This window comes from Corvus cornix, chromosome 1A, assembly GCF_000738735.6.
Source record: "Corvus cornix cornix isolate S_Up_H32 chromosome 1A, ASM73873v5, whole genome shotgun sequence".
Taxonomy (NCBI): Eukaryota; Metazoa; Chordata; class Aves; order Passeriformes; family Corvidae; genus Corvus; species Corvus cornix.
The window spans coordinates 62840905-62864224 of record NC_047057.1 but is presented as its reverse complement, the minus strand read 5'-3'; the positions used below and the strand labels follow the sequence as shown (position 1 = coordinate 62864224).

At 43.0% G+C, this 23320-nt stretch overlaps 1 protein-coding gene across 1 annotated transcript in view; it reads left to right on the top strand.

Moving 5' to 3' along the window:
* ANO2 (anoctamin 2) overlaps nt 1-16516 on the top strand; it is a 187613-nt gene extending 171097 nt beyond the window's left edge. The window contains exons 23-25 of the mRNA XM_019292734.3: nt 1731-1912; nt 8332-8437; nt 9870-16516. Of these exons, the coding sequence (XP_019148279.3) occupies nt 1731-1912; nt 8332-8437; nt 9870-10151 (570 nt within the window). The 3' untranslated portion in view covers nt 10152-16516. The remainder of the gene's footprint in view (nt 1-1730; nt 1913-8331; nt 8438-9869) is intronic.
* Nucleotides 16517-23320: the final 6804 nt, after the last annotated feature.

Genomic DNA, 23320 nt, shown 5'->3' with positions numbered 1-23320 from the left:
AATTTTCCTGTATATACTTTAGGATAAAAAAATCTCATGCCCTAGGAGTTTAATCCTAAGAGTTACTAGTGGGTTTTTAACCTACAGGTCATTAATTCATAGAATCACTTAGGTTGGAAAAGACCTTTAAGATCATGGACTAATACCATAAATTTTAAAGATATCAAAGCCATTTAGAAAGGCAGATGATTTTCACTACTGAAGGGAGAACTTGTGGAGAGGTGGTATGCAATTTCTTTGATAAAATAGCTCCCAGCACAACAGCACAGCACTCTAATGCCTCCAGAGGAGCAGTGTTGTTTCACTTGGGCGGAGCATTGTTCACTTACGGCTCTCCAGTTTCCAGGATTTAAGGTAGGAAATCTGTGGGACCCTGCACATCCCCATAATCTCACTGTCAGACACAGATTTCAGCTGTCCAGCACTGAGCTGTGCTGGAGGAGAAAAACTCTGCAGTCTCTTGTTTTTATCTGAATACACTTTGCAGATTTATGATCCTTGATTATTTCCTGTGTCAATCAAACTCTGGAAATATTTATTTCCTGGAGATTCCATTAAAGTATCAGTTAGACACCTTTCTTGAAAGAAATGTAAATATGTACATACCCATTCGAAAAAAAAATACTGAATGCCCAATTCTCCTTCTCCATCTGGATAATATTGACACAGGAAATTATTATTTAGCAAAATGTAGTATTCAATTGTCATAGGATCACAGAATGTTTGGGGTTGGATGGGACCTTAAAGCCCATCTCATTCCAACTCCCTGCCATGGGCAGGGACACCTTCCACTATCCCAGCTCCCTCAGAGCCCCATCCAACCTGGCCTGGAACACTGCCAGGGATGGGGCAGCCACAGCTGCTCTGGGCAACCTGTGCCAGGGCCTCAGCACCCTCACAGGGAAGAATTTTTTCCTAATATCCCATCTAAACCTGCTCTCTGTAAGTTTGAAGCCAGTGCCCCTTGTCCTGTCACTCCAGCCCCTGTAAGAAGCCCCTCTCCAGGTCTCTTGAAATCTCTTCAGGCACTGGAAGAGGCTCTAAGGTCTCCTCCCAAATCCTTCTCTTTTCCAGGCTGAACAATCCCAATTCTCTCGGCCTGTCTCCACAGCACAGGGGCTCCATCCCTCTGATCATCTTCACAGGCTCCTCTGGACCTGCTCCAACAGGAATGAGTCCAGAGGAGAAATCAAAGGGATTCTTGTTGAGATGATCTAGAGACTTCTGTGACTGACTGCCTCCACAATTACACCAGTCTTATGGGATACCAGTCTTGTAAGAGTTTAATACCAGCATGAGATCCCCTCATGTGAGATGTGTGAATCCTGATGCAGAGCAGAAAATGGACCTTTACACTCAACAGGTTTGGTGTAACTACACCAAAATATAGCCCTAATTATAGCCCAACTGGCTATTAGGTCTTGTTGTGGGTTTTTTTAAAACTAGTGATAAACCTCCATATGGCTCCAGAGATGAAACTAATTGGAGAAATGGACAGTCCATTAATTGCTTTTGCTACTTCCTTAACACAGCCTTCACCAAGAGAGACAGAGCAGATCACTGTGCGTTTGTGTACAAGTATTCTGTACCAATTCTGGGCATATAACTCTCCCTTCATCACCACTCTAAATTCACCTGAACATTAAAATTTTCCCCTGAATTAATTAACCTGGAGACACAGATTCACAATGCTGTTATTTGGTTGTTTGTTTTGTTTTTCCATCCCTCAGGCTTTTGTCATCGCTGTCACCTCCGATTTCATCCCACGCCTTATGTATCAATATGCATACAGCCAGAATGGAACCATGCATGGCTTCATCAATCACACCCTCTCATACTTCAATGTCAGTCAGCTCAAGGCTGGGACACAGCCAGAAAACTCCCTGTTTGCACAGGAGGTTTCCTTCTGCAGGTAAAGTGAGGACAGCTGGCACAGTCAAGGGAATTTCCTTGGCTCTTAATGTCATTTTTAAAAGTGGGAATTGATAAAATTCAGTTATATGGCCACATATTCAGCAATATTCATGTGCCTCTGAAAAGGTGATTTTGAATGTGCAGCTTTTATAGTATTCTCACTGTGTTACAAGGTCTTTAAAACAGTTTTTTCAGGGCATTAAAAGGCAAAATAAACAATTTAGACAGACTTGATAAAAAAAAAAGCAAACAAAAACTTTCTTTATTGAAAGACATAGCTTTCACTAAAAATAATGATTTTTTTAAATGGGCACCCAGTAATTAGAGCCAGACTTTCTTTTTCTTTATTAAATTCATTCCTTACTCACTGAGATCTGAGTTTTCAATATATTATGCCTGTCTTAAAACCTTCACCAGTTGCTGTCTACGTGTCTTATATTTCAGATTCATCTTTTCAGACTGGGAAAACAAGGCTCAACTTCCTTTAAAATATGTCCCAAATACCAGATACAGATGGGGTAATTCCAGTTTGCATGAGAAATCACTAATGTGGCTCCAGCTTTCAAAATAACTTTGTATTTTTATAATAATACGCAGAAATTCAAAGAGCTGGTTTAAGGCATTACAACCCCAGGCTGTTCAAAACTGAGCTTCTTTGGGCCAGTGCTATATTCAACAGCCTGTCTCACCTTCCTTTTTGACTGCCTTGAAATCACCCTGTTCTTGGTCTCTGCAATGGCACAAAATCTTTATAAAAGTTCCTCTTCCATTTATTTAAGGAGAGCCTTAATTTAGAGTGGTTTTCCCTCCCTTGCTTTGATGTGCAATATATTTCACACTGATTTTAAGCAGGGTATACACCTTGCCCAACTATAACCCACAAAAATCCCAGTTTCTTCACTGGAAGCAGGGTAAACAGGGAGAGAAATCTGTCCCTCTGCTGTTGGGATTGCCTTTGCGGGGTACCTACTCTCTCACCTTGACTACAGCACAGGATAGATGAGTGGACTCCTAACTTTCAAGCACCTTATCAGCATGTGAGCTCTGCTATTCCCCATTTCTGCTGCCAGGAGTTGCTTGTTAGCAAAATATTCCCTCTGAGAGTATGCAGCATCTCTGGACTTTCTAACAGATTTGTAAGTCTGTGAAAGGCTTTTCCACCCTCAATTCCTAGAACTTTTAAATTTTTTATCCCTAAATTAGCCCGTGTTTTCCTTCAACAAGCATCTTGATCCACTTCACTGTGACTTTGCTACTTTCACTATGCTGCTCTTTACCTTGTGTCAGCCACTGGCCTCTGTTCATGGTGTCTAAGTGCTGGTGTTTGGAAATGTGTGCATTGACAACCAGGGTGAAAGGCACTCCTCATGTTAGTATGGCCATATACAGCCAAATACTCAAGAGACCCCAAATACAGGGAGGAGGGAATAATCTACACTGGGTATAAAAGTGGTCCCTGCCTGATGATATCATCTAAGAGACTGAGAAGAAGAAAAAGATTAGTGTTTGACCGTGTGTTAGCCTGAGTGAGACAAAACTATGGGAGCATTTCTCTTCTATTATCAGGAAACAATTGGGAAAAGATGCCAGCATCCACAAACACTGTTTCTCATTATGATCTGCCTCATTTGAATCTTATCAAAATCTCAGCTTTGGACAGGACTATCACTGTGATAAAGTATGGGGTCTCTAACTTGTGTCCCAAGAGACAGGCAACCAAACACTGCCCCTCAAGCTGGAAATAAAATCTGTATTTCTGTTTCTGGCAAATGCGTTGGGAACAAGCTGACCTCTCTTATTCTTAGATTTCTGTGACCTCTGGAGATAAATGTGGTTGCAATGAGGCTGCGTTTTGCTCCTTACGGGCACTGCCAGAGATTAAGGTATCTTTAAAATAACCTTAACAAGCCAGAAACAACTGCCACTCAACATACAGAATACATTCTTCAAATATTTAGAGCAGCATTTTCTCCAGTGCTGTGAACTCTTTGGCACTACTTCCAAATAAATGTTGCTGTAACGCCGTTCTGATGCACAGTAGTAGTTGTAATTTTACTTTTTGTGGGGGGAGGAAATGGCATTTGTGTAGCTGAAGGCAAATTAAAAGCAAATCTTGCTAAGATATGGATATTTTTATTGGTTTGTCCCTTTTAGTCCTTGTAGTCTTGTATGATAATGGAGGACATAAAAACCTGCTGGTCACACTGAAAAGAAGGAAGCAGCAGATATGGAGTCATTAAAGGGACTTTTCCTTTAACATGGGTCTGCTCCAACATTCAGCAAATTTATAAAATGTCTTTGAATATATTTTCTTAATGTCATGGGACTCATCTCATCTACTCCTAATGATGAATGCTGGATGCTAATATTTTTCCCTAATTTTTATATACTCCTGCACTTCTGGTTCTGTGATTGTGGATGTTTTCTCCAATTTCTTCTGAAAGACAAGCTGAAGAAGGAAATTAAACAGATTAGCTTATTTGGACTGATTTGCAGTTCCACCTACATACACAGTTTGATTTGCTTTTTTAACCAGTCTTCTTTTTCCCCCCACACAATACCCTTCTGAAATACTATAGCGTCTTTCTCTTAGCTCTGGCTTCTGTTCATGTTTGTCCAAGTATTGTGAGGTTCTCTCCACCCAGCCTCTCTTCCCCCTTTTCTGATTTTCTATTCTCCCTCAGAATTTTTCTGTGCTATGTTCTTCAACCATGTTGACTACTTCAAATTCTTGTCCTTTTTCAGTGGAATTCCAGTTGCTTGCTATTTTGTAAACACAATAGTCTTTGCAGCACTGGTTGGTTGCTGTTCCTACCTGTAGCGGGTTGGGTTTGTAAGCAGGCAGAAACACCAATTTAGTGTAGTGGTTTGGTCTAAAATACTCATTACTGTTTATCTTCTGTGTGATAAGAATTAGGAGAAATGCAAAGCAGGCACCAAACTTGAAAGAATATAAAGAAGTTTATTAACAGACCTAAAAGAAGGAAAAAAAAATTATACCACACCTTCAGAACTCTCCTCCTCCCCCCACCTTCCTCCCTTCTCCCACTGACAATGTAAAAAGACAACCCTTAAGATGTTCAGTCTGTTTACCACTTCCATAATAACCTTGTTCAGTCCATTTAGAAAGAGAAGTCTCTTCTTGCTCATGCTATGAAAACATTATCACAACGAGATAGCCGCCCACTTCCAAATATTGTTCAGTCCATTTAGGAAGAGGAGTCTCTCTGCCTGCGTGTGAGTCCTTTCCCCCGACTTGCAGCTTTTCCCGCAACTGCTTTCGAGGGTCCACTCTTGAAGGTTTTTGGGGTACAATTTTAAGGTTGAGCTGTTCAGAAACAAAAAACAGAGGCCCTTCTCCTTCCCTGGGAGCAAAGGGTCTTCCTCATCTTCATCTTTAGGACTATCTCTGGGAGCATCTCTAGGAACTGAGGTTTCTCCTTTCCCGTTTGGAGCAAAAGTCCTCATCTGGTCCATCTCTCCCAGTCCAAACTTCTCATGAAATTACAGCTGCGTCAGCATCTGCCTATCTCAGCGCAGGTGCTTTTGCTTGCAAGTTGAGCTCTTCACAGCAATAAAAGGGTTAATCTCACCTCGGCCTTGCAGCTTTGCAGCTGGAATGCTGAATTTTTCGTATTGCAGTGGAGAGGGGGGGAGAGCCGAGCCGCTCCGGCTGCCCACAGCAAGGCAGTGGGGGGCGTTCCACGGCTGGAACAGGTCCATCGGCTCCAGGATGGCCGTGGCCCAGCCCAGCCTAGCCCCGAGCAGGGCCTGGCCGGGCCCGCTGGCCCCCACACGGGGCCCGCAGCCACCTGTCCCAGTGCTGGAAATGAGAGAGAGAGAGAGCTGTGGGGGGTTTGTCTATTCTTAAGTGTGGATCACAGAGGCGGTCACAATTTTAAGTGGCTTAAAGAATTGTCCATATTCAAACTGGCCAGCTGATAGGTTCTGTTAGGTCCCAGAGGAAGCTGTAAGCACCCCTTAGCAAGGACATCCCTTCCGGGACTATGCTTGCTAACCTATGACACTACCACACCTGCTGAATCAAATATTTTAAGAGTGAAGCACTGAAGAAGAGAGGGAATCATAGAGTTGTGGAATATCTTGAGTGGGAAGGGACCCACAAGGACCATCAAATCCTGGCCATGCACAGAACACCCCAAAAATCACACCCGAGGGTATTGTCCAAATGCTTCTTGAGCTGAAAAGATGGTCCTTGTAGGAAAGAAACTATCTGTAGAATACAGGGGTTAGAAAAGGCCCTTTGGAGCCCCCATGTGCCAGAGAATAATTAAAAAGGGAGGTGGGGAGGAGGCCCAGCTACCTCATCTGTAGCTCTGGCAACATTTTCCTTCACCATGGATCATTTGCTCATGTTCTGTTGAGTGTAGGATCAGGCATCACAAGCAGTGTGATTCCCAGCTGAGACAGGTGAAATTTCCATGGGGTCTGATGTCCTGCAACACTTACATAGTTTGTGCAGCTCAGAATGCATTAAATGGAAAACCCACCACAGTTGGTGACCCTTTCAGGTGAACCCGGGCTCCGTTTCAAGACTGGGATTGATTTATAGTGGTCAGCAAAGTCCACAAGAAACTCAGTGGTTTTCCTTGGCTTTGATGTTCAAACAGATTAAATTCAAGGGAACTGTCTTTGTCTCTTGATGCAGCACTTTTACAGATTTGAGCAACATGTGGGAGCCTGCAATGTCCAGAAAGGGACCAGAGGGGGGATCTGGCAGTGCAGGAACAGCACAGGAATCCCAAGTCAGGACTTGCGCGTGCACCACCAAGCAAAACCATCCAGGGGCTAACACAGCCCAGGGAGTTCTTCCCTCAACTAACACAGCCCCCAATTTAAAGTGGTTTTCTCCTCCTTGTGGGCTGCACCTTGTGTCCTTTGTCTCCAGAAGCTGCAGCATAGAACCACATCCAGCATTCCAGACTCAGTTTCTTGGGGGTGGGGAGCGGCAGGATGTAGGGGATGCGTGGATGGCAAGCCTGTGATTTAACATGCAAAACCATGTGGGTAGAACCTGAAGGTAATTTTGGCAAGTGCACCTGCAAACTGAAGCTGACAGATTTTATATATGAACCTTCTCCATTATCCCCCAACGGAGGCTTTTGCACAGTCTAATGAATCTTACTGTCAGGACGGGTTTTGTGGTATTCAAAACAGATTTTCCCTTTCTTAATTTCATCCCATTACTCCTAGTCAAACACTGGGAACAGCACTAAATTATCCCTTTCAGTCCTGAGGGCACAATTTGCGCATGGTTATCATGTCCAACTGTGGCTGTTACTTACCAAAGTGGAGCAATACATGTGCTGCTCTTTAATCTTCCCGGTGAGTCAGTCTCCTCAGCCCTTGTACTGTTCTCCTGAACTGCCTTCAATTTGTTGCTATATTTTTCTTTGGTTTCCTTTTTTTTTTTTTTTTTTTTTCCTCTCTTTCTTTTTTTTCCCCCCTCTGGAATCTGCACAGCTGAATGGCTGAATGCAGCATTCCAGGTGTGGATTTACCTGGGCTGTTCAGAGAAAGGCTAATTCCCCTCCCAGCACCATCATGACTTTTGTTGATACACCCACAAGTCATAGACTGTCCTGCTGCCATATTTCAAACGTGTGCTCGCTTGCTGGCCACTGCAAGCTCCAGGCTATTTCCACTTTCAAATACTATGTCTTCAAAGATCCTTCAAGTGTTTTAATTTTAATTATTTTCCATTTCCCCGTGTTATTCTCATTGTGTTTCCTGTCTTCATTTCTTATTGCTTTCTGCGTTTCCTGCTATTTGCAAAACTTTCCAATTTAGGAGCATCTGTGATTTTTATTAGCCTGTTGTTTACTTCCAAATGATTGATGATAATACTAAAAGCAAGTCTTTACACCAAACCACTAAGGCTCTGTTTTATCCTGTCCAAGGCTAGACAGTTAATTTAGGAAGTGCCTTTCCCATGGCTCCCCCTTTCGTTAATGCAAAGACAGGAATCACCAAAGCGTGCGTCACGTTTTATGTGGGCTGAATTATTCCCTGAATTAATCAAGGTTTAGGTGACATGAATGCAGGTTTATCTCCTTCAATCTGAAAATGCCTTGGACTATCTCTCTGCTTTCATTTCAGCATTTTATTCCCTGTACACTGATGTCAATTTACATTAAGAAAATAAAGGGGACATTTGTCAATCCTATAAAATCTTGACATTTCCAACGTTACAACTGTGAAAACCAGACTGAGTTAAATTCAGTGGAGGTAGTCCAGCTCTAATTCTGAAGCTGTATTTCATAATAAGGCTTGAAGTAGGAACATCTGGAGGATTTAATTCTTTAGGTTTCGTGATTGGAAAATGACGTTAATCACAGCTATTGGTGCTGGAGGAAATTGCTGGAACTGTGATAACCGAGCTGTCTCCATCTCCAGGTTCAAAGACTACAGAGAACCACCTTGGTCCCCGCACCAGTACGAGTTTTCTAAGCAGTTCTGGGCAGTCTTATCTGCTCGCTTGGCTTTTGTGATTCTGTTTCAGGTAAGGCTGCTGAGTTGCTTCACTTTCAGCCACAGAAATATCATCATAAATGGATCCAAATGCATGTTCCAAAGCAGCCCATGTCCAATAGACATGGAAGGCAAGACCCACAGTTTCTCTTAGCCCTTGGCACTAGCAGTAATCCCCAAAACACTCCAGGCTCTGAATGTTTAAGTGGACTCTGTCATTTTTATACTCTCAGAGGAACCACTTTTAAAAAGCACATAAATGCTGTATAGGCTTGTTAACTGCTGTTCTTTACCCAAAGCAAGAAACAAACAGAAGTAATAAATCCTCTAAGGATTTTTGCTACTTTCTTGAATTGAGCGCAGTAAATTGTCCCCAGTGTGGAGATTTCATTAGCAAGGGATTTGCTGTCATGGCTTGCCTTCCAAATGGCTTCCTTCTGCTCTCCTCCACGATGTGGGATACTTCCACAGCCAAATTGGGCCCATCCCTCTTTTTGAAATTTGCCTTTCTTTTGTCCTCACCTGCCAAGTGTTTCTATGAATCTTGCCTGGTTTGTATTGCCCTCTTCTGCTTCTTTGCTGTGCCTTCAGTAATTTTCCACCACTGGCTTCAAAGCAGTTGAAAGCAACTGGTTCTGCTGGGCTTCAAACCCTGTGCCTGCTCTGCCAGAGAGCATTCCCTGGTTAATTAGCTCCATTGTCTCGGATGGGGACAGAGAGTTCATGCTAGCAGCCCTGTCAGCAAACTGTTCTTACACGTTTCAAGGCATTACACAACGCAGCACTTCTCAGAGCATTATCATGACAATACAAAGCATCGCTTATCTATAGATTTCACAAGCAAGCAGAAGGTTTTTCCCAGTCTGCTTCCTGCTCGATGGTATGAGCACCACCTGTAATCACCCTGACACCTGAGGTTTGGGGTTGTGGCTTGCACGCTGTGGTAGTGTAAAAACAATCCTGCTTGTCAGCAGACAGAAGGATTTGAAGACAGAATGGCCATGAAAGTTGTCTGCTGTGTGCTCAGGCCACACTGGAAACACAAGAGTGTCTTTGTCTTGTGTTGTAGGATTTTTGATAGCATTGAGGGATGTCCTTACATTAATGGATTCTGAACTCACTATCAAGGAACTGGATGTTGAGAAATGGGCACCTTTGGATACCTGTAAAGAATAATGATGGTTTAGTTACTAAGGCAATGAATTATTTCATGATTCCAAGTCCTTTCCCATTTCAAACCTAACTGAAGCACGTGTTTAATTCAGCCTCTACACTGAGGAGTAGCTGTGCACAAACCTGAGCTGCTTCTTGAAATAAAGCCTCACTCAGCTGCTTACTACTACACACCACCAGCAAAATGTGTTTGACATCTGTCTCATAGCTATAACAAAGGTTTGGTTTTGCTCCAGTGCAAGTATTTTGTATTTTTCATCCTTGCTTCCCATCTGTTGCTGTGCTTGCAGAACTTGGTGATGTTCCTCAGTGTTCTGGTTGACTGGATAATCCCTGACATCCCCAAGGACATCAGTGAACAGATCAAAAAGGAGAAGACTTTGCTTGTTGACTTCTTCCTGAAGGAAGAGCACGAAAAGCTGAAGCTGATCGAAAGCTTTATCGCACGTGACAAGCGGAAACACAGGAGTGGGACCAAAAGCAAAAGGACCAGGGCTGCCAGCTTCTCCCAGTGTCACCGCAGCCCCAAGGGCAGCTTCACCTCCTTCAGCTCACAGCACACCGTGGTGTGACTCAGGGGGGAAGGGAACAGCCTGTGCTTACCTCTGCTTACTGTGTGATGTGATTCTGAATGTGGAGCAAGGGAGGGAGAGACAAGGGACAGGGAGTAGAAGAAAGCTCTTTTGCTTCCTTAGAATCTCCAGATGTGAGGGTCTCCATTACAATTTAACTGCTCTCGGGGCTGCAGCATTTCCAGATTTCATCAGTGCCCGTTAAGGGCTGTATTGTGGCTATAGCTGGTTCTTGTGGTGATGATGCATGCAAGCTGGGGAGGCATGCAGGAATTCTCCTGGCAGGAGTTCTCCTGGCAACCACCCCTCCTCCTGCAGATGCCTGGTGGGGCATGGGGACACTCCTGCTGCAGTCTCTATCTTTGGGCAGGTTGGACTGACCCTGGGAAGGACTGACCATGGAGAGATACACACAGCTCATCGCCTGTAGCTGCTAGCAGAGGGTTTGCAAACGTGGAGCCTCAAGGAGTCTTTGTGCCTTCCTAACCTACACTGCCACACAGTGCCACCTCTGGAGGGCACGCAGGGCTCTGGGAGATGTGGGAACAGAAGGAATTTAAGTCACTGGGCACTTGCATCTATGGATATATTGTGTTTTGCTTAGCAGGAGCTGGAATGCATGTGCTGGTGAGCAGGGAGGCCACAACACGTGCATTAGAATGGCTGAAGCTGCCAGAACCAGGGAAGCTCCTTGGCATTCATTGTCCTGAACAAAAAACCAAAAACCAAACCTCGCATGTTTGATTCTCCTCTCGCTTAGACTTGGAATTCAGCCAGTGTCAAGAGGAGTCACGCCACTGAACCACCAGTGCAAAGCTGAGGAGTGAGAATGGAATCAAGCCCTGCAAATCATATGGCATCTCCATGTACACTGCACGTAAAGTAACAAAAATCGCTGCTGTTGTGAGTTTCCGTAAAGTAAAATATTTTGCAGAACTGTATTTCATTGGAAGATAAACATAGTCACTAACCAAGCTTTCACCTACAAGCATTTAAGGAATAACTTTATTCTGTCATGAATGAAAATTAAACTTCCTTAAAAAAATCTGTTTCTTTTCCTGTAGATTCTGCCTCTAACCCAGCTTGAAATTCAGAGGCTGGATAAAAGGTTTTGTTCTAATTTTGTCTTCTCAACAATACTGTCAAAACCATAAAAAATACAAACCAAAAGAAGTACTTCAGTTTCAGGCATTCTATTCAGGATTGCTCTTTAACATAATAATCTTATTTTATGTATTTATGAAGCCTAAGATTTTATTAATGTTTTAGATGAAAAGATTTTTCTCTGTGACAACTTTTGGTAACATAACGGGAGATGTGAAAATAATTTCTTTTTTTCATTCAGTGCCCAAACTAAGGCAAATCAAAATGGGAGAACTGTTTCAGAGTGGGCTGAAATGAAAAAAAAAAAAATTTTGGAGTTTCATTTTTAAAATTTACTTTTGGGTTATTTATCCCTTCTATATGGTAATGAAATTTGAAAAGATAACATCATCTTAAATAAAGTTACAAATGTTTAACTTTGTTGAAAAAAAGTCAGTCCTCTCCAAATGTTTTCCTCTTTTTCCCTGTGAAAACTCACTGTTTTGCTTTGTTTTGTTTTAATTTTGCTAGTTGATTGAATGATTTTTTTTGTTTGTTTGTTTGTTTGTTTGCTTTTTAAGACTTTGGCTCTCTCATGGAAATCTGTGACAGGGCTGAGACATTACCTTTGATTTTCAGCCTCTAAGATCAACGTTTAAATGAGAGAATGGTATCTCCTCAAAAACAAATTGTCTCATTTTACTTTCAAAAGGCCAGCAAGCCCTGTTGGGGATTCCATGGTCTAATGTACTAAGACAGTCAGTATTAATAACATCTATTCCCTCTTTTACACCAAGAGAATGCTCTGCTGGTGAATCTGGGGATTTGAAACTGTTGGGGCTTTGGAAGTATCTCTGTTTTTTGCAACTCTAGTTTATTGAAATTCAATCAGTTCTCTTCACTCCAAAAAGCCTCTGATGGGGAGAAAATATGTTTCTAAACAGTAGAAATATCAATCTTGATTGTCATAATTCTTCCTCTCCTCTTTCCAAGAATGTGGGAGGGCATGCAGAAATGGATTTAGAAAGAGATTGCACGCAGGTTGCATGGCACCCTCCTTGCCAGTGGCTTGTTTGATGAAGGATATTCATAGTTAAGGGTTTCCTTAAAATAGAACCATTTTGTACATTTTGTACACCCTCCCTCCACCCAGGAAATACCTTTTAAAAAACTGTGAGTCACTCCAAAGCAGTCAGAAAAATGTTATCCCAAAGTCAAGTGCATTAGGCTGTTGTTACACAGGATTTCCATAACAAGCAACTGAAATGCTTGCCACTGTCCAAAAATGATAAAGTTTTTCTAGATTTCCTAGCACAAGGAACTAGAGAAGCCAGCAGATGTACACTGATGCTCTGCAGGTTCTCCTGAGGCTTATATATTTCACCCAAACAAGGCTGGGAAAGAGGCATGGCAGCAATCCCGGCTGATGTCCAGATGGGATCTCCCCTGATATCGCAAACAGGACAGGCAGCTCAATTATCTTTATCTCTGATATGCTTGCCATTTTTCCCTTAAACTTGAGAGTTTCATTCACTGAGGATCCCTGCACGTCCGGTACCTGACTCAGGTGCACTCCCTGAGGATTGCAGCCTTTGTTGCATTTCTATGGCAACCTCTGGATTCTCCTGACACTGCTTCCCATCAGCTGCTGTAATTGTAGATCACTGATCAGGTATTCGGTCATTCTCAGTTTCCAGCTTATCGTTTTCGGACAAAGCCAGACTTTATCTGCCCCCTTTTTATCAGCAGGATAATTGTAAGTCTACCCACAGATCTCCCCCTTGCCACAAGTTGTGTCTCAGAAGCAGGGAATGGCTGTTCCAAGAGATGTGCATGGAGAGCTCTCCATAGGGACCAAGGGAATCGGGATGGAAGAAGAGGCACAAAGGTAATGAAACCTGTGGGCTATTGTTACTCCTTGCTTTAGCAATGAAAACCAGCTAAAATCTCTGCAGAGGAAAGGGGGAAAAAGTAAGCAGGGAAGGAATTGTGTAGAAATTTAGTGCAGAATTTCATAGCCATTTTGGACCACTCCAGATAGAAAATGGAAACCCCAATTAAACAGGCAAACGAATGAAAACCAGCATGTCTCTGTGTGTGGGTAGCTAACACCACACTGGGTACGACACCTAGTCCCAAACCTCCAGATCCACACTCTAGGATCCATGGAGCCTCATCAATGGGAACATTTGTGCCTGCACATCTAATCAGAACAGTGCAAAAAGGAAACAACAAAAGGGAGAAATGGAATGGCTTTTATAAAGCCTTACCAGCTCCAACTGTCAGGTCAGGCAATGTGAGGTGAGTTCACCCTCTGTCCAGCAGAAACTCCATGGAGTTTGCTGCTCCACTTACCACAATTTCTCCCTGGGACAGTTGGTGCAGGGCAGTTTCAGACAGCTTTCAGGAGTTACTCAGGAGAAGAAATGGACCCAGCTGGAAGGAGCTCCTGCTCCAGAGTCACTGCATGCTCAAATGCCATCAGTTAGAGGGTCCATCTGATCCACGCAGCCACACGAACCCTCTCACTCTGCTTATCTCCAGTTTTGAAGGGGGCTTTCCGGAACTCAGTGAAGCTGTGGGAATGTTGGCCTTTTCTGCCATGTCTTCTTCATGCAGACCTGCCCACTTTTTTAATCATCAGCCCTAGATACCTCTTTTTGTGATGGGTTTCACTGGCTTTTCAGTCCTCATCTCAGGATATAGAAAACTTTGCTATCTAGACCTCTCCTGCAACTCCAACATTCATGACACTCAAACCCTTTCTTTTTCCAGGAAGAAAAGTGTGACCTCTGTGGAAGTCTGCCTGTTAAATCATTACTTGGAAATACCCAGTTCACCATGCACAATATTCACCACTGTTAGCAATAAACTCCTCTGACTACAGCAATATAACATCTGTTGCTGGTCTGCAGTCTCACCCTTTAATTAACCACAGATGGTCTCTCTGTTCCCTGTCTGGTCTAATTATTTTGCTTTTGAAAAGAAAATATAAACCAGTTTTTTTGTGAGCTATTCTTTGTAGGTAAATTCTTGCACACCTTGTACTGGATAGGATGTCTTGTGTGTCCAGGAGCACAAAATTTCAGATACAACAGTAGAATTGCACTCAAAGGTAGAGAGAGGAGGAGGATTTACACCTGAACTCCCAGCTCTTACCTTGCAAGGGCCATCAGTCCGTGGTTCATCTGAAAGGCCCACAGACAGTGGAGGCTGAAGAATACTTTTAGCACAAAATGAGTACAGAGTCTGTATGCACCACACGCACCATTTTCAAGGAGAGGTCTGCACGAGTTGTTTTCTAAATGTGTTTTCATCTGTCCTAAATCCCTCAGTACTACCAAAACTCTGAATATTCTCTGCAGGTCCCATCCTTTACCCATCATCTGCAAATGTACTCAATTATTAATTGATTATTAAATTATTAATGGGTGCATTAATTAACAGGGTGCCTTGCTGCCTCTTTCCCACCCCCAGTGGAATTGTTAAAATCAACCAGATTCCATAACAACTCCTGAGACAGACTGATAATGCTCTTTGTTCGTGCATAATGATCTAACGAAATATTTTTATTTATGTGTATTTTCAGTTGTTTGTTGACACAATCCTGCAGCTTTACTTTTCCTGATTCTTAGGACTCTCACCAACAACAACTCTTCTACTCACAGTGTTTCCAAGCCTGGTTCCACAGATACAGCTTTAATGAGCAAAATGGTTACTATCAAAGGATTATATATGTCTCTAATGCAGCCACCTGAGGCAAGGCAGATCCAAACCTCACTGGAATCAATGGAAGTCTTTCTTTTGGCTTCAGTGTCCCCTTGAGCAGAGTTTTCTTTGCCTCTATGCAATTCTGTGTGCAGCTTTTAACCAGTTATGTAGAGAAATTGTGATAGCAGTGGAAAAATGTGCATCCCCAGCAAACTTCCACTGCTGTGGCCTTCAGTGAGTCCCACTGTGGAAAATGTGCACAGCCAGCAGCTTGGGATTTGACCCTGCATTTTCCAGAGATGGGATCACCCTCCAAAACCGACTGGCTGATTTTGTCTGCCTTCATCCTGGTGTTAGGGCTGGCTTTAGTGAACTTGGTTTTCAGAACAGTTATCACCCTGTGCTTCCATGTGGGAAGGACTTAAGGCAGACACAACCTTGAGTCACTTTTGAAAGCTATGATCCCTGAATTTAAATATATAAGGAATACTGATGCACCATCTGGTTAAATCCTTGCAGTTTATGTCACATATACCAATCCTTGTAACAGGCTCCCTGTTATCTCACATTGTAGCCTCTGCTTTGGTATGTTCAGGGATGCAATTATAACAGGGAAGCAATGTGATCCAGCAGCTTGGAAAGGCTACTGCAGCCCTCCCACTGAACCATGCACTTTTGGGAAAGACAATGCAAGTTGTGCCTTTAAAACCAGAAGGAATTTAGTTAGGACGGTGGATCTGGGGGAGCAGGGAAGCAGGTCCATGAAGCTGTGGGGGTAATGAGGGGCTCTGGACAATTTTTGCTGGTGTGTCAGAGCCTCCCAGTGTCGTATTCCAGTCCACAGCCTCATTCTTTGCTGGAGGAAACTGTTCCCTGCTTAAAGGAAAATCACAGGAAAAGATCACAGCCCTACCTGAATCTGTCCCACAAGGTAAAGTCCATTTCTGGAGTGACCCCTGATTTCTCTGATGCATTTTAAGCACAAAAGGCAGCAGAAACCCAATCAAAAAGATGTGGAGTTTTTAGCTGAATGGATACACAGAGAACTTCTAATATTTTCTACCCAGCACTTATCAGAGAGCCCTCTCCTAATGAGCTAAGTCTTAAGAGGATTATTTTCCCAGAGCTTTTCCAGTAGCCACTTTAAATAAGGGGCAAACAAACATGACAATAATCTTATATTCAGTCCTACAGGTGTGGTTTAAGCTTTCCTCTGGCATCTAGTTTTTTAGTTTCTCTTCCATCTGTTACAAAGCTTTTTTTCAAATGATCATTATTTTTAACAAGATGGCTATATATGACTTGCACAACTCTCAACTAAATTCAACAAAACATCCTCTGTTGATGCTAGGACAGGATTTTGACTACTTGTTGTTGTGTTGCTACATCTAATCTTTTGAGATACAGCAACATATTTTCATAAGAGTTTGGAAACACAGAAGGTCAGTAAGGACACAACGCTATGAGGATATTTAGATCTAGAATAGTATTCTTAATGCCAGGACTGATTAAGAGCCTGAAAAAAGGCAAGATTTAGTTTACAAAATGTGGACTTAGCCATAAAACTAAAATAAATCAACTGTAAAGACTGGATTAAGGAGTTTCTTTTTTTTTTTTCCTTTTCTTTTTTTTTCTTAAATAGAATAAATAAATATACCCCTGATATATTTTGTTCATTCCAATGACATGTAGAACTGGTTCCAGTAGATGGAGCAAGAAAGCAAAAGGAAAGCAATGCCACATACGCAGGGTACTCGATAAGAGGAGGTGGGTATTGAGCCATGGAGTTGTTTAGGGTGGAAAAGAGCTTTAAAATCATCACATCCAGCGTGTTCACGGGGCAGGACATGAACTGCACACAGGTTCACAGAACAAGCTTCGAAGCATCGGAGGAGAAAGCACTTTGAAAGCTACTCCATGGCTTCAAGTTCAGTCAGGAACACTCTTCATGTAACTGACACTGACAGAAGATTTTCCTCAGGATTGGCTTAGTAGCTGAAGAAAAATAACTTGGGATTTTCTCCAAAGCCAAGAAAATAGATTAGTTATAACTGGCTTGTTATTCTCTTGGCTTTAGTGGAGATTAGGGCAGCTTAATTCTTCAGCAAAAGCTAATGCTGTGAAGAAGTATTAAAAGAGACAAGCTTTACATCTCCCATACGATCCCTAGCCTCTTATTTCTCACTGCCTGTCTCTTCTGACTCGGCATGTGCTGCATGTTATATTGTTTATTATCAGTTTGTGTGCCATGGCAGGGATCACGTGCTCTGCACAGGCACAAGCCAGCTGAGCCCCAGCTCCTGGGGGACACTGCAGCACCTCAGGAGCCAAAATAAGGCCAAGCTCTTCATTTGGGATGAGGCAATTTTTTACTTTTTATTTTTTTTAAAATTATTATTATTTATTTTTATTTTCCCTTCTGCCCAAGTTAACATCTTCTAAAAAATGTTCACATCACCTGAAAAAAAAACAACAAACCAAACATACCACCAAAACAGGACCCCCTTACTTTGGTGGAAATGAAGGAGAAGAGGTTGTGCTGAAATCAGTGATTATTTTTTTTTCACCGGACCTATTTATCACAGAAGCCTCCGGCAGACAAGCAGCAACATCCGCGAGGTCTGTGTCCCGTCATCGTCCCAGGAAATCTGTGACACCCAGCTGAAGGGAAAAGGGAACATCTGGGAGCATGGCTCCTTTCTCTGCTCACACTTCCAAGCTCAGATATTTTTTCTCTTACTTCTTCCCTAACTCCCAAAGCTGAGACTCAGCCCTGTGGGATCATAATCCAAACCCTGTGTGGTCACCTCCACTGGCAGGTATTTTCCAGGCTATTTACACAGGAGTTTTTTGACAGCAATGGTCTGCTTGGCTTCACTTCCTAACTTCATCTCTCTGTGATTTCCTGAGTTTCTTTGCCAAAATTGGGCTGACCAAGTTATTCTGAAAATATGTGGTCAATATCCCTTAAAAATCATATAGAAAAAAGCCAAAAAACCCCAAGAAAATTATTCCAAAGATGCTAAACTCCTTTAAAACTGCCTGCTTTTTAAAAGGCATTTTTGACAGAGATTGTGTGTCTGTGTTTGCAATGTGCAGGACCCGACTGAGAAGAGATGCTGGTGCTGGCACCTGCCTGTAAGGCTGCCTTGAAGCTGTGGCTGGGCAGACTCTGATCAGTGATTCGGGTGGGGCACACACATAGTGGAAATCGTGGGATCATAGAATAGGTAGGGGTGCAAGGGACCTTAATGATCATCTCATCCCAACCCCCGGCTGTGGTGTAACTGAGGCCTTCCAGTGCTGAAGGGAACCAACAGGACAGATGGAGAGAGACCATTGACAAGGCCAAGGGGGAATGGCTTCACACTGACACAGAGCAGGTTTAGATGGGATATTGGGAAGCAATTCTTCCCTGTGAGGGTGCTGAGGCCCTGGCACAGGTTGCCCAGAGAAGCTGTGGCTGCCCCATCCCTGGCAGTGTTCAGGGCCAGGTTGGATGGGGCTCTGAGCAACCTGGGGTAGTGGAAGGTATAGGTGGCTCCTGTGCTGAGGTTCCCATCCCAGGGCCAGCAGCAAATCCATGTGGATGCTGTGGTCATTCTTTGACCCCCTCCTTTCTGTGGTGTGTTTTGGGGGCTGCCTCAGGTTCAGGGTGCCCAGCTGTAGTTTTTAATGTCACGTCAGCCTTGCAGCAGCTCCGGCATGGGAGCATCTGTGCCTGTAGTGCATTATAGACTGCAGTGGTTCTTCCTGCTGCAGGTAATCCCAGCAGGTTTGTATGGTTCCCTAGTTTCTCTTTCTTTTGATTAAGAAAAAAAAAGCTTCAGTTTTTCTAGCCATTAATTCTCTGTTATCAGGTTCAAAAGCAATGACTCACTTGTGTCCAACAAAACAACCTCAGATGTGCCCTGGAGGTCTGCCGTGGTCCTGCAGCACATCACCCACGAGCAGAGAGGCAGCTGAGGTGTGTCTGGAGCAGGGGGTACAGGACAGCCAATGGAAAGGGACAGGGATGTTCCCACCTAACAGCCCACGCTCCGGGTGTGTGTCCAGGTACACACCACTCATACGCTGCAGAGGCAAGAGGAGGTAAACCCAGCTCTCCTCTCCACTTTCTTTCCCTCCAGTAAGAGTAGAAGGGATGGGAGTGATGAGAGCTGGTCCCAGGGAAGGAAGGGAGCCAGGGAGCAGCAGGCTGCGCTCACACAGCATTTCACAGCTGTGGGCTGCCACTGCTCGGACAAACAACTGCTCAGACAACTGCACAGAGCCCTTTCCGAGCTGTACAGGACCAGGACCTCTGTCTGGGACTGGGGAAGCACAACAGTGAGGGAATGAAGGACAGAGAGATGTCTGGCACTATTAATTAGTCTATATTTGCAGAGAATCTCTGTCTGGACATAAACATTTTCCATTCCAAGCTGTCACAGAGTTGCCCATGTCAGTCACTCAGGCATCACTGCCCTGTGCGGCACATCCTTGCAGAGATGGTGCATCTCAAAGAAGCACAAGGGCAAAGAATTCTGCTCTGAATAGCTGCAAATAATTTTTAATTAACACCAACTTGGGAAAAAAAAAAAAAAAAAAAGAAGAAGTGTTTTGCTTGTAGATGCTTTGTGATGGGAAAGGATGGGATTTGTTAAATAAATAATTCCTTTTGAATTAGTCACCAGGTCTAATTAAGAGATTCCAAAGGCACAAGGAATCAGAAGAGCAAGTTTAAAGGCATATCTAGCTAAGACCTAAGATAAAAGTAGTATTTGAAAATATCAAAATAAACAGCGTGTGTGAATGTTTTTCTTGGGATGAGCCAAGGGAAATATTTTCCTGGGGTTTGGCCCATGCAAATGCAACAGATGAAACCAATCTGGTTGTTCTTTTGAATGAATTACACAGTTAGTGGATAAAGGGAGATCTAGTGGATGCTCAAGCAAAGCCTGTATGTCATTTGGGCAGCATTACCCTCTAAATCCTGATGTTTTGGTCCTGCCTTATCCTACAATTGACTTCCTTTGTTGGTGGTGTGATTCCTTTGACTCCAAGGGGCTGATTTCACCTGTTTGAAAGTGGAAACATCTCTTTGATTCCTGGCGAAAATTTTAGATGTTTCAGCTCTACTGGCAAGAAGTCTGCACTTGCTGGGAGATTTTTCTCTTCCTCTTATACAGAGATACAATTAACATCTCTAACCTGATCCCGGGAAAATCTATTAGTCACAGTCAAGCCATCCAGGCAGCCCAGGGAATCCTCTGCCCTTGCCCTGCTGCTGCCAAGGGTTTCCTAAAGCCTGCTGGGTTTCATTCCAGCAGCCACACGTGGGTTCTCAGCACAGTGTCATGGATATGGAGACCAGACATCCCCCTTTCAGTGGCCACCTCCTCTTCCCTCTCAGACTCTGGCATAAATCACCAAAGCAGAGGTGAGAGGGGACTCTTCAAATTCCAGATAAGAAATTCCAGATCCCTCGCTGTCACTGCTGAGGCACACTCCCCATTTGCTGCCGCTCCCTTCCCGTGTAAACCCAGGGAAACTTCAGGGAACTCTGAAGGACAACTCCAGCTCTAGAGTGAGATAAAACAACACCCAAAAGGTGAGATTTAAATGCCTGTTGTGGCACATGGTGAGCATTAAATGCAGAACAGGCTCTGATATAACATTGTGCACAAGTTTCTATTAAAACACAAAATTTACCTTTATCCAAAGTACAACTTGCTATTAACAGTAAATCTGAATTTCCCAACACTGTTCAGGAAACATGTTTTTTTTCATATGTGCTTGTGTCTATCCCCGGTTTGTGTGATTCCAGACTCAAAGCTAGTGAAGCTGGGAGGAGCTTTGGGAGCCTATATCAGCAAAACACGAACAAAAGTTGTCATAAACCCACTGTAGTCCCCCAAAAAGCCATGCATTTACAAAAAAACCCCAAAAAAACTGGAGGTGAAGCCCAAAAATAAAATAGCAATAAAATACTAATAACATATGAGAGCTTTGCTTCTGCCTCTGCCCAGGAAGGCAAAGCTGAAAGGATAATTTGTGTCCAGCCCTTCCCAGTTGAGGCAGAAACAGAGCTATCCTGCATTACTGAGATTTTTTTTCCCTTCCTCTTTGCACATCTGCCTTGTGTTATTCCTGGAATCTTGGTGTCGGTGCATCTGAGGGAAGGATTTGGAGTGTGTTACCTGCTCAGCAGAACCAGGTGTCTGCAGGTGGTAGGTGGCACTGGGCGACAGCACAGTTTGTTGAATTCTCCCATCTCCAAAACTAAACACAGGTTATCAGAGAGAAATACCAAAGGTTGATTGTTTCCTTCTCGGCCTTAAAAGTTTCTCTGTAAAACATGGCATGTCCCCAACAAAAATTGATTCAGAATGGTGTTGAGCATTGTAGTGAAGGAAGGAAGTGTTATTCCAGCCAGTCCTTGCGCTGGCTTGGGATCTCCTTTCAATATTAGCACAGCTTGCCACAGAAACTGGGACAAACTCTCCCTTTGCTATGGGTGGTATTACTCAAATGAGTAATAAATGAATCTACATCCCTCTCAGCTTAGAGGAATAGGCCTTTTAATCACAACTAAATGCATGGCGGATGTGAGACATAACATGGTAAGTAGTCAGAGAAAAATGTGGTACCTGTAAAGGGATGGGGTAGGTTGTTTATTTGTTGATTTATTTAATTTATTTTCCACATACCAAAGTTACCAGATACATTCAAACCTTTTTATGTTCCTTTTACCTTTCCCATCCCATCCTCTTTTGAGTGTTTCTCCCAGGATTTTAAGTAAGTAGATAAGAGAAACAGGTTAAGTTTTTGTGCAGGCAGTATAAGCGCTTCTTCACCTGCCAATTGCTCTGGGGATGTTATTTATGGCCATAATTGATACTATTGAAATTAAATGCCAGGAGACTTCATGTCTGGCAGCTGGAGCATGACAGGTAGCTCACTTTCCTCCTTTTCATTTTAAAAAAAGGCTCTCCTTGGACCACATGTCTGCCCCAGAGAAATATGGTAGAACTGAATTCCCAGATGTAAGTGCGCTGCCTCCATCCTGTCACTGCTGACATTCAGTACTGGCTATCCAAGCTTTCATCTCTTCATCTTTAAAACACTGCCATCTGTTGTTTCCAGACGGTTCAGTCTTCTGTTTATCCAAAACTTTGTTCCAGGCCATATGGAAAAAATATCTATTTTCAATTAACCATCATATTTTCTTAAAATATACTACAGTGATGAGAAAAAAATAGGCCTCGCTTACGCAGAACTGCTGGTGAAGGGGATGACATTTTATTACGCACTGGAGTTTCAAGATTTTTGACCATGTGGCCATTCAGAACATTCAGATACCACAGAAGCTGCCAATTTTGAACATTCAGATACCACAGAAGCTGCCAATTTTGCAATAACACAAACGTGCTTGAAGCATTTGAAAGCTGTTATCATATATATATATATATATCTATATCTGTATATATTTCATTGATATTAGTGAATTAATCAAGTCATTTCCATAAAACTCTTTTCTAAACAGGCTGTTTTCAGCACTTTCCTTCTGCAGTCAGAAATTCCTTAAAGAATCATAAAATGGTTTGGGTTGGAAGGGACCTTGGAGATCATCTTGTTCCAAACCCTTGCCATGGGAAGGGACACCTTCCACATTTCAGGTTGCTCAAGGTTCCATGCTGGCTCTTCCAGGTTAGTTTTCTCCAAAAATTCTCCTGTACTTGTGCTGTGAGACCCCATCCTCACCATGAATGAAGGGACAGTGGAAAAAAGACACAATGAGGACATTACCTTCAACTCAGAGCAGAAATGAAGGAAGTAAAATAAAGTCAGTAAAGGTACTCATCCAGGAATCCATCTCAATGAGATCAATTCCATCTTTTCTTTCATGAACCTGAGTTTCTGATATAATAATTTTCAATGCTAAAAGGTGAAGGGGATACCACGCTTGGGCAAAAATAGATTTCTTAAAACTAAAAAAGAAATAAATATAAAAGGATGTTATTTTTAGGAACAGACTATGCTTGTCATTCGTCAGTTCAAAGGAATATTTAAAATGAGAAGTTGAGTTTCCATTCAAAGCCATCCTCTTTGAAGCAGGATAAAGGCCTGGCCTTCCATCCTTCAAACAACTGCAAGATTTTCTCCTCCTGAGTTACAGCCTTGTCCTCCCAGCCACCCACAAGCAGCAGCCTCCCCCAGATACAGGCAGATTATGGCTCTGTAAAGTGACCCAAGTTGAAACTAAGGAGGGAAACAGGTGCCAGGTGGCCAGCACAGACTGGCACAGAACTGCCTGGGTCTCTCGAGCTGTTCCTCACCTCTAAATTTACCAGCTCTCAGTGTAGCCAGGGAGAAAAAGGAAACAAAAGGCA